The sequence below is a fragment of the Gallinula chloropus genome, assembly GCF_964237585.1.
Source record: "Gallinula chloropus genome assembly, chromosome: 10".
NCBI classification, from domain to species: Eukaryota; Metazoa; Chordata; class Aves; order Gruiformes; family Rallidae; genus Gallinula; species Gallinula chloropus.
This window is the reverse complement of record NC_140095.1, coordinates 6848042-6860648: the sequence shown is the minus strand read 5'-3', so window position 1 is coordinate 6860648 and position 12607 is coordinate 6848042. Positions and strand designations below refer to the sequence as shown.

General features: G+C 37.0%; 2 protein-coding genes across 2 annotated transcripts in view; one reads left to right on the top strand and one right to left on the bottom strand.

Annotated features, from left to right (window-relative positions):
- Positions 1-12607, bottom strand: part of DOCK2 (dedicator of cytokinesis 2) — a gene marked incomplete at both ends in the record, with an annotated part of 175642 nt that overhangs the window by 97133 nt on the left and 65902 nt on the right. The window lies entirely within an intron of this gene.
- On the top strand, positions 201-6293 carry INSYN2B (inhibitory synaptic factor family member 2B; the record flags this gene model as incomplete). Its single annotated transcript, XM_084268541.1, has 3 exons — positions 201-1582; positions 3158-3232; positions 6113-6293. The coding sequence occupies 3 exons, from the start codon at positions 201-203 to the stop codon at positions 6291-6293; spliced, it is 1638 nt and encodes a 545-aa protein (XP_084124667.1).

The following is a 12607-nucleotide window of genomic DNA, read 5'->3' as shown; positions in this document are numbered from 1 at the left end:
CTAGAAATTAATCCTTAAATTTGCTATTTAATGTCTTTGTTTTAGTGTTGAATCAGGAAATAATTTTTAAAGACCATACCTTTAAATAGAGAGCATGTCAGTTAGAAGTACAGATAGTAACAAGAAGAATGAAAAGCTTATTTTCTTTAAGACTAAGGTGCTCATTTGCATCTTAGGAACAATCTTAATATACAGTTCAAATGACAAATGAAATGGGTCGCAAAGAAACACATTACTTACAGACTTTAAATTGCAGTTCAACAACCCAGCAGAACATGAAAATGCGCCCAGTGCTCCTGAAAAGGAACAGCCTGGACTCAGCTGATTTTATGAGACAGCCATACCACCGCAGGACCAAATCTCAGCAGGTTCGCTTTAAGGATGATGGGGTGAACACAAAGACAGAAGTGGATACCGATCCTGCCCAAGATCTAGTATTCACTACTGGAAAAACAGAAATACTTAGGGATCACCATTTTTTGCTACATCAATCTCCATCTTTTCCAAGGGCTCAGAAGGGGCTTCGGAATATTGCCATACAAACATCTCCCAGCCTCAGGAAGCACTTTCCAGTTTTTAAAAAGAAAAAGCTGACAGCAAGCAAATCATTAACAGACATGCCAACTGAGCCTGCACATTCTATCCAAGTAAACGGTGATCTTTCTGAACAAGACAGCATGGCTTCAGATCTCTGTTACTTACAAATAACTAATCATTTGGAAGATGGATTTCGGAATAACGAGGTGGATGGTCAGTTGAGTCAAAGATTATCAAAAGCACAAAGCAATGGACCTATCCACTCTGATGATTTTTCAGTATCAGAGAAAACAACTGTTTCTACACAGGTGCCTGAATACATACATGTGAGTTTTCCACAAGACAGCAACGTTTCCATGGATGCAGAAGACACAACCATGAATTTGAATAATGCAGTGCATTCTTCTACTGTCATAAATAACAATGAAAATAATGAAAACAGCACACTGTCATCTAATTCTGAAAAGGCATACCCTTGCCTAAGCAATTCTACTAACTGCAGTGAATGTAATCCTCATTCTGACTCCTGTGAAGCAGATAAAAGTGATGCTGAGTTGCTCGAAGCCAGGAGAGACACAAGCAGTAAGGAAACGACTCCATTATCACCTTCATCAAATCACAGTTCATCTCCTTGTTTCCTCAGAGACTATCAACAGGCAGGAGAGCACAGAACAGATTCCAGCTGTGTGACATTAACAAATGATGATCACACAATAATGTCATTGACCAGTAGTAATGTGTCAAAATCTATTCTGTCCTGTAATACTGAAATCAAGAAAAATTCTACCCAGTCAAATGTTTCCCAGTGCAACAACTGTTTAGAAGGATTTCACATAAAGTCTTATCTGCCAAGGAATGAAATAAAACCACAAACCAACAAAGAGATTAGTGAAATAAATCAAATTCATTTGGCACATGGTGAACTCTGTGCCCTACAAGGCAGGCTACAATCTGTAGAGGAATCCTTGCAGTCGAACCAGGAGAAGATTAAAGTCCTTTTGAATGTAATCCAAGACTTGGAAAAATCCAGAGCCCTCAGTGAAGGGTATGGTGCATTTTAATATCAGTAATTCATCAGAAGTGTAAAGTAGATGTTAGCATGCTTTTAACTTATGCAATTAAAAAATCTTTCCTGTGATATCTAAGGATGAGTTTGCAAAAACAGTATCTTATGCCCTTCTTCTGGTACTTGGGCCTCAGCAGAGAAGTAAGTCTCTTCACAGTTCAGCTTTAGCTGATACTGCCTTTGCTAAACCCAGTGTGAGACAGTTTATGTCTTTTTTGTTTAGATGTATGGTGTCAGATACATAGGCACTGACGCCTGACAGAGGCAGTCTCCATCCAGCTAAAATCTGTATGCAGTATAACAAAACCCAACAGTCCAATGTACTGATGTAATATACAGAAGCCTATGGCAAGCCAACTCTCTTACCAACAAGGTCAGCTATGCACTTGGTGCCAAAGCAGTCCTCCTGCTGAAACAGTCTGTATCAGCAGAACCATGCTTCTGGTGAATAAATCATTACTGTCACGTAGGCAAGTAAAAGTACGAATAGTGAAAGCAGAGCATCACCTGCAGGAATTTGGGGACAACACTGCTAGTTACGTATTGCCATACCACAAACAATAGATCTGCTTGAAGGGAATGCCTTAAGAACAGGGACAGGTACAAGGCCAGGTAACCTTTAAGAGCTTCAATATATCAGGAAGGTTTTACCAGCGGTGGAGGTAGGTGCTTGATAGGGACCCAAACTAGGAACATGCAGCATGTGAAGATTTTTAGCAAGAACACCTCTCAGAATCTCAGCTTCAGAACGGCTGCTTTCTGCACTATTGTAAGAACGCAAGTTATGTTCTCATAGCAACTATTAGCCAAGGCTGCAAGCATTACTTATGTAATTTATTTGTGCATTATAAATAATATTAATACAAATGCAAAATTAATGTCTGATTGGACAACTTTCTAAGACAAGGTTAAAATAGTTAAAATTCTATCTCTACACTCAAAATAGGTTTTGGAATAGCCTAATTCTTTCCAACCACTAACAAGAGCTCCTACGTTTTGGTACCAATTGAACTCCGCTCATTGAAATGAAACTTGTGTTATGCATCCTTCAGATGTAACTAGCCACTCACCTCAAACTGACTCTAATCAGACCTCTCCATCGTAAAAACAATTCAACTCTAGTTACTGTTAAGTTTGAAAGTAATTTCTCTGTTTTCTCAGCACTCCAAATCTCTATACTATCAGCAGTGAGGAAACATGAAAAGGGGTAAAAATTGAAAACATTAGCATAGAGATCAGATTCATTCACTGAAAGTATGTATATTCAAATATGTAAAGCAGTTGCACGTCTAAGTGTTTTCATAACAAGAATTCATGCAATAACCAACAATCAGAATCTTAACAGCATGAAGTGGGAAAGATGCAAGACAAACCCACAAATCATCAGAAGGTTTGGGTTTTTTTAAGCAGCCTTCTGATCTAGAGTTTGACACTAGAGTTTTCAGTAAGGATAACAGTAGTGAGCAGAATTATGAATTATTTTATTCATAAAAGATTCAGAGATCTGTTACTATATCTATAAACCTACATTACATAAACTACTGTCTATTACAGGCGCAACTTCTACCACACTGGTCAAGACCTCAACAACTGCAGCACCTGTCAAAACACCGCATGTATCATTTACAGGTACTTCTCTCCTCCACACAACTCTGGATTGTCTGTATCTCCATCTTGCTCACAAGTGTACAATACCGTGTTCTGCTCACAGCTGTGAAAGGTCTCAATTATTATTAATCCAGTTTTTAACAAAAGCCCAAGTGGTGTGTGTGAGGTGGTTTGTTTTCTCAAGTAGAAAACAATATTAGTGTTATCTAAATAAGGTATTGTACTTCTGAGAGTTCAAATAGAAATTCCCCACTAACATTTCATAATGTTCTTATTGCCGGCATGCTTTGAAAATGTTTGATGCTGTTTCTGATGATCCAATTCCCTTTGTGTTTTACATTTTTAAAGCTGAGATTTGCGCAATAAATTTAGATCTTGGAAAAGATAAACACACAATTCTCCAAATGCCAGTAAGCTATAGCTACAGTTTGTGTTTATGTGCAAAATAAAAACACCCCCCCCCACACTCCTCACTTCAGTAAATATTTATTTACTATTACTTTGAGAGAGCGCAACTGAAGCATAGATTGGTCTAAATTTAAACTGCCTTTTATGTTCAACTCTTATGACCAAAACCCTTTGTAGCACTGCATTCCTTAAGTCATACATTTCAAATGCTGTGTCTATAGAAACACATGGTAAGATTCTTCAGCTTGCCAGCCATTAACCAAAAAGCTAACGGGTATAAAGTTCTGCTTACACTGCACATGTAGCTTGGCCCCTCAGCAAGGGATTGCCCAGGGCCGCTACCTATTTTTGAACAACATCCAATCCAACCTCAGTTATAAGGCAGAAAATACACATCTTCAGTTATTTGAGCCTGTAAGATTCATTGGGCACAGTTATTGGGGAGCCTATTAAGTAATAAACTGCACAAATGCAGCATTATGCAAACTAGCGCTCACACCGCTGTTTTAGAGCCTTTCCCGTGCTGCCAGACACTGCACTCAAGACAAGGGAGAGCAAGATGAATGCATCGTCAAAATTTACATATGATAATTTGGTCCTCATGTGGAAAGTTAAAGAATATATATTCTAACAAAAAGTAGGGGGGAAATTATAATACTGCTACTTTAATCCTGTCATTTTGTACTCTGTTTTGGTGAGGGACCCTTTACTTAAAGGGCTTGGCAGTTGATGAACTAGTTAAATGGTATGCTGGTTTTCCTTCCTATACTTATTAAATTTCTGATGTGACAGTATTCATTAAACGACACTCTGAAAGAAGTAATTATCAGGTTTTGCTCTAGACAGACCCATGCAATTCATGTGTTATATGTAGCCTAAAAAAATCCATATAAGTATTTTTCCACTAACAAAGCATCACTGTTGTCCTTAATTATATAATCAAGTTCATCTTGCTTCCCATTTTCCTGCTCTTAACCTAAGTCATCAGTGATTCAAAGACTGCACAAGCGTTACTGTCACTGAACCATCTTTATCATTCACATTTTAAGCAGTCCTCAAGTCAAACTATGTACTAACCTCACATCAATCCACTGTGGATTACATCGACTGGTAAGGCAATCAAGAGCTTTTCAGTGTAACAGCAACAAGGCATACAGCGGCTGGAAGTTTAGTTTTATTAACTATGCAGCAGGGTTATGTGAGATCATATGGGATATTCAGTCTACATCCTGTAAGACAAATGTTTGTATTACTGGAAACAGTTATCTCCGCAAATAAAGGACAGTATTAAATGAAGACCAAACTGACCTATTGCCTTTAGAGATGATCTCTCCAGTGTCAAATTAGAAACTTTCAAGAAAGGAAGAAAAGGACTATGAGCAGATGCTATCCTTACATATGCTATAAACCAAATGATTCATTCTACAGCACTTGTCATCTGCGACTACTGAAATGTATTAAGTTGCTGTTTTAGCAATAAGCTGATAAAATTGAAGAGGCACTGCTCAAATTTGTTGTTTGTATCACTTCATTCTACTTCTATATTTATTCTGTATTGCTGTCTGTCCAGAGATACCTCTACAGTTGTTCTAAATTAGAATAATCCTATTGCTTTCTTTTTGCCAGCTGAGTTACTTTATTTCACTTGAAAAGCCCAAACATATTAATTATAAGGGAAAAAAGCCTCTAGGCAATTTTAACTTTGTTCAACAATGTTTATAGATGTCTATATACATACACCCACAATTGTGTTTAGTCATACTCACTAGTTTAACAGAACACTTTTAATCATTGCCCAAATGAGGTTCAGGGCCTTAATATGACATCCCAACAACCCTCTGATGATGCCTTTTTCCTCCTAAAGAAGGAAAACTCTCAAAAATACCACCAGCTCCTTCCTACTCTCCCCTCTGCCAAATAAAAACTCCAGCAAAGAAAGCAGATAGAATTTCCCCTCTGCTGTGCAGAAAAACTAAGAAAAACCATGCAGCTCTGCATTTTTTTAGTCTGGTGATTGGTTTGTTCTCTTCGGTTTTGTTGGACTGTTCTGGTTGCATCAGACTGGTTTATTTGGGTGCACAAACATGCCCTTTATTTAGAAAATATCTTTGCTCTCATTTTACATCATTAACAATTATGGGTTTCAATGGAGAATACGAGTTACATTCTACTCTCCTGTTAACCAATACCACTTATCTCAAAGATTAATTTCATATATTTTTGGTCCCGAGTTAGATTTGAGTATTAAAATTTGACCACTGAATAATATACACTGAAAGTTCATCCTATTGGAGTTCTTCACATATAAACATACAAAGGAAAAGGTTTCCCTCAGAAAAATGACTAACTTAATTTCAAAGCTGCAATGCTGTGTTTTAACCAGGGTCTAATGTTGAATAATGGCAAATTATACTAGAGGTAAGTATCCTTTCTACGTGTTTTTATAGAGGTACTTTCTCACTTGCTAGCTTAAATCTCTTCGTTTTTCCATAGTGTAGAATACGACTTCAGACAACAAGAAGGAAGATTTCATCAGATTTTGAAAACACTGGATCATGCAGAGCAAGATCCAGATACACCTCAGAAGCTACCTTCTGATCAGCCAGTTCCTGAGAAGAAGGAGTTAAGACGAAAAACAAAAAAAGTTAAAAGAAAATGCTTCTGGTGGATTTGACTTCCTTATGGATCCTTTTATATTTCAAAAGACACTAGAACAGAAAAAGGCTTGAGAGCATGCACTTGAAAATGTGCTATTACAAAATCACAAGGCTAAAGAATGCTTAATTAGAGTGTCTGAAAAAAATCAAAAGAATTGAATTTACTTAAACCGTCTCACTGAATAAAGGCACATGAAGATACTATGTTCCAAAAGAAACTGTCTCTTTCAAATGGAAAATTTCTCAGTTTTCCAAAGACACTTTCATATGCTTTGTAAAGACCTTTTTTTCCACTTCCCAAAAGTACCAAGATATAAATCTCAACTTTAAAAAAACAATGGTAGAAAAAGCAAAGGGTTTCACACAGTCCTCATTTTCTATAAGCAGCATGGACTAAAAGAACTTCATTGATCTTTCAACAAACCACAACCAAAAATAAATCTACATCATTCAAACAAATCTCTCCTCAAAGGAGACAGTCAAAACTATTTCCCATCCCCACTAAAATATTTGGTTACTATCATCTAATATAAAACTGAAATTCTTTTTTTGTCTTGTTCTTTTTTTATTGATTCAATTTAAACACAACCATTAGAAGTTTCATCCATTTAACAGAAAAGAATCATAGAATCATAAAACAAGAGAGTATTTTGGTAATTCTACTCAGCCAACATCCAATTAGATGAATCTGAGTTTTGAACATCTCCAAATATAAGAATCCATAATCCTTTGAGGCAAGTTGTTCAAATCTTTTCCTAACATCTAATCTGACACTCCCAAGTTCTAACTTGTGTTCAGTATATCCTGTCCAATGCAAACATTCCTTCAAGAAGAATTCCTTCAAGATAACATGATGTCCCCCCTAAGCCTTCACTTGTTAAAGGCTGAACAAATCAATTTTTCACTGCCTCTCTTCACATTTGCTGCAGCCCACAGTCATTTTGGTGGATTCCTCCTGCAGCCTGTTGTCTCATCTACCAGGAATCTTAGAAGTGGACACAACACCTCAGAAGTCATCATGCAACTGCTGAATCAAGGACTATCATCACCCCTGTTACTGTCTTGCTAACCCAGCCTCCCAATCACACTACCAAAATATCTCAAGATGTGGAGTTTTGGCCTTATATAAAGTCAGTCTGTAAATTATAGAAATACAATCATAAAAATATTTAATGAAATTCTATATTATATAAAAAATTATACATGCTGAAAAGATTTTATCATAGGTTAATACAGCTATTTCCTTCAAAAATAGTTGGGTTACCAGCTAGCCCTAGGTATGCCAATGTAATCTCATTTAGGATTGATGATACTATGGTATCTTTTCATATGGCGTGCAGAAGCGAAAAGGTTTTCCAAAGCAAGTTTAAAGGGCACTCTGTAAAGCCCAAATAATGCATTTTATGTTTAGTGGAATGTAATGCAAACTTTTTCTTAGAAGTGATTCTGGTTAAGTAGTTCAAATGGTGCCAGGGCATTCAATAGATTAACCCCTGGATCCTATTTTTCTAAAACAAATTGTATTAATTGTGCAATGTTAGTTAAAATGTCTGTACACCTTTTGTACACTTCTGTGTTCCTTGAATTCTTAGGGTTAATTACACATTTGGAAACACATTAAACAATTTTGCACAGAATAATTTTGTCTGGAAGAGCTAAGTTTTTTTTTTGATATAGCTGGTCTTGATTTAGACAAAAGTATGATGTGTGACATGACTTCATCAAAATTCTGAAGGATTAACAGTTTGAAAAATCACTTCTGTGTTAAGTTCAGTAAGTATGGTGGTTACAAGCAGAAAAATACTGTTTTAGAAGCCTTCCAGAAGGAAAGCTTTATGAGTTTTTAACATCCATAAGGATGTCTTTCATGGGACAGAAAAACTCTTCAATAATTTTTAGGTATAACAAAGATAAGAATTAAATTATTACATGAGAACATGGCATATTACACTCAAAACCATGTACCTCTTATGCTAGTACATCCTGTCTTGCATTAATGTCTATACTTGATATAATGAAGGAATTATTAGTGTGCAAATGTTTCTTGGGTATTAAAGTAACATTTTAAGATTAATATCTTCTGGGGGAGAGGTATAATAATAATAAGCAATACCAACAGGTGTAACACTAGAAAAACAGGTAAGTTTTCTTTTTTACCTGTAGTGAACTGCTTTTCATTAAGTTATTGTTATACGAAAGCAATCTGTCTTAAGCACAAAAAAAGCTCTTTTTGAGCTGATTTTGTATTTTTAGACTTAGTGAATATGATGCCTTCAGTAGCTATTCAAGGGCTCCAGATTATTCGAATTAAACAAACCACTGTATTTTGGTTTACCACATAACAAAAATCAATTCCTGGGGTCAAAAAAAATATGCAAGAACACAATTAGTCTATTGAGTCTAAGAAAGTCTAACCAAAGGTAGTTCTAAGGCTCTAAGCCTTTCTTATGAACTGAATGAACATCAATACTACTGAAAGCATGAAATATAATAATTTAATTGGTTACAGGTTTTATATTTTAACATCTGATCTTGACCGAATTTTTAATCCTTAATCTCCCAGTCAAAATCAACCTTTATTTTTCCATATTCCTTAGTGGTTTCTGAAGACTCAATCATTAACGGATGAATTACCCACAGCTATGGAATCTCATTTTAACATATGCACACACAGCAGTTGGGAAACACTTAAGGTATCTAGGCCAGCTGACTCTCAGCTACCAATGCTGCAATTTAAGAACATGCTCTTGTCTTTCACCCCACCCTCTGTTCAGTGCTTTCATCTTTACCGCTTTCAAGACAGGTGCTTTCTTTGAAGGAAAATATGAAGTTACAGTGCTGCTAAAGCACTGTCCTTCAGAAAGGTTGCTCCTAGGGATCTCTACTTCAGGAGAACAAAGGAGATTTTTCAAGTCAGCAGGAGTAGTAAAAGACAGACAAGTCCTAAAATACATACTTCGGATCCAAACAAAAGGCTCATCTGAAATGCAGACAATTCCCTCATTATTCTTACAAAGGCTCTGACTACCATGAACTAAAACCATGCAAAAATCTAATTGAAAATGAAGTAGAAGTATGCCACAAGTGAATTATTCTTACAAAAAAATAAGCACCCTAGCTTCACAATAAAACTGCACCTATGAAATGCAGTATCTTCTCCACAGTTCCTCACACACAACAAGCTTTCTACCTCAAAAAGACAACATTGGAGCAAAAGGCTATTTTGTTACATTAAAAAGTAACAGGAGGGAAGTGGTGTGATGCACGGTGTGCATCAGCCACACCAAAAGGGTAAGACTGCCTAGTTGCTGCAGGATTTGTTTAGATATAGCATAGAAATCAGGTCACCCTAGCAACACAAAATATATAAAAAATAGTAGCTTTGTAACACAGAAGTGTATAATCTGAACCATGTGAAAATGCAATATGCAAGCATTCCTCCCCAGTTTATTAATATTTTAAAAATATTTTTGTAATTAATTATTCATTCCTAAAGGAAGTAAAAAAGTTACCAGATACACAGTATGCAATTTATGATATGAAGATTGCAAAAGCAACAGAAATTTTTAGATTGTTAGAAGACAGTAGTACTATAAAAGTTCCTCTGATTTAGAAAATTATATTGGATGCTTAATACCAACTCCCAGGCTAGGAAATACATCTTAGAAATATACACAAACATGCTCTTAAGTAAAATTTAAAAAGAACAGAAACCAACAACAAAAAAGAACCCAAAAGCACAGCATGCTAGTTCATCCCAACCACACACCACTCACACTCCTAGGGGAGAAAGACACAGAGTCTCTATAGGTTGGGATAAGGACAGTTTACTGACAAAATCACCATGAACATAGAACAGTAACAGCCAATTACACTCACACCCAGTGATAACACAGAACATCTTACCGACCCGATGATTACAGAGGATTGCCCAACACAAGCACCTACTGACCCAACACCCTGTCTGCACTCAGACTTCCTAGAGGCACCAAGCTCCTGCCAGTCCCCAACCAGCTGCTTTTATGGGGATGTGATGTCAGGTGGTGTGGAAACAGCCCCAGCTAACTGGGCTCACTTGGGTTAGCTCAGCTCACCTGGGCTGGCTGCTTGGGAGGGTTGACTCTGGTCTGGCCAGAACCAGGACACAGAGTCACTTGACCAGCACATGCACACAAAGTATTACAGGCTTCTCTGAAAGACACATTGAAATAGCAACTACAATATGCTATTTATAACACATTGCACAGAACATGGCATATTCCAAATTTAAGGTATTTGAAACAGCTGATTTATGGAGTAAAATAAACTATGTTGTGTAACAGCACTTCAGGTAGGGCTTTTTATAGTTCTGTGCACTACACAGGCCTGTCAAAAAAGCCACAGTACTTCGGCATTATACTACCTTAGATACAGAACATATTAGCTAATTCAAGTATTGCAAATGTTTAGGTTCTTGATAGATGTTACCATTTACAATAAATGAGGTATTTTTCTTAGGTTTCAAGCATCAACTAATAACAAACAACATTTAGATTACCAAGGAGGTGCACAATTGTTCTTTGAAAAAGGAAAATTAATGAGAAAGGAATAAATAGATCTTTCATGAAATCATTAGGCCGCTTTTCTATGTAGAGAAAGGATTTCAATTTGAGATTGCATACTGAATAAAAACACTAACTTTTAGCTAGACCAAGCTTACATTTGAATATATCATTCTCTAAGCAAGGCAGATCTGCAAAATTATTTATCTGGTCATTATTTGCCCAGAGCACTGTTGTTTGCAAAAGTATGTTATCTAGACCAGCTTTGGTTAGCAGAGCACACTGTCTTTATTTGTACAGTATCTTATATATATTGTCAAAAAAACTTTTCTGTGTGGTATACCTACACCCTTTTCCCCATGCTCAACTGATACTGTAACAAAATCAAGTTTTCCATAGGAAATCTTTAAAATATATATGGTGGATCTATGGTATTTTTGCTTACCTAACCAAGCCAATACCAAAACCAAGTTCTTCTGTATTGTACATCCTTCCCTGTGTTTTACTGCTATGATTACTGTAGCAAGTCTTCGCTGCATCATTACACCCTTTTAACTAAACACCTAAATTTCATAAACTATTCAAGTTAAAGCTTGAATACCCAATTTCAGACAATAAACTTGTCCCTCTCCAGTACATGTTTAGAAGCACTTCTGCAACTACAAAGGTTTTTTTCTTTCTTTCTTTTTCTTTTTTTTTTTTTTTAACAGTGAAAACAACCAAGCAGTTGTTAAAACCTTCACCAGCCCAAACATCACAATGAAGGCAAGAGTGGCCTTTACATACATCTCTGCAGTAGTTGCAGAGAGCCAAATTACTCACCACTACCACCTTTCTCAGCCTGACTCTTTCCAGTGATTACATGAACAAAGCTCACAGCATGTTGCTTCCAGCTGAGCACAATGGAGCACCTTGCCTTAGATTCATTTTAGCAATAAAAAAGATTAAGGCAACTGTAACCCAAACTTCTTTTAACTCCTTCTCTCTCAACAAGCTAAAGATGTGAAAAGGACACCTGAAAATGGAAATTAACCTTCTTATCCATGCCAGATTGCCAGAAGCTCAGGTAAATATAATCCAATTCTGTATCAAGTGCAAGACATTTAAATTTGAAAGGAATTACAGGTCTTGTAAACAGTATCCATCATTTTTATTAGCATAATGGTTTTCACACCATTTCAAAATTCTAGAAAATTACACAGACTGTAATAAAAATATATTCAGAAGCATAGCAACAGATTTAAGAACCTAAAGAGTAACCTTGTGTTCTCCTGAAACTAAGTAACAGATGTAGTCTAATTTGAAACGTCACTCATATCCATCTAACATCAGCTACACAATCTGACTGCAGCTATTCCATACATCCCACCTGGACTCTCCTGGAAAGAGTCCAGCCGAGGGCTGCAAAGATGATTAAGGGCCTGGAGCATCTCCCCTGTTCAGCCCGGGGAAAAGAAGACTGAGAGGGATCTACTGTTATAAAGAGCTGAAGTGTGGGGCACAGGGGGAAATGTCCAGCCTCTTTTCAGTGCTCTGTGGGGACAGGACAAGGGGCAATGGCTGCAAGTGGGAGCACAGGAAGTTCCGCACCAACATGCAGAGGAACTTCTTCACAGTGAGGGTGACAGAGCCCTGGGACAGGCTGTCTAGGGGGGTGTGGAGTCTCCTCCGGAGATATTCCAGAACCATCTGGATGCCAATCTGTGCAACCTGTCCCAGGGAACCTGCTTTGCCAGGCAGGCTGGACTCTATCTCTGGAGGCCCCTTCCAACCCCTACAATTCTGTGATT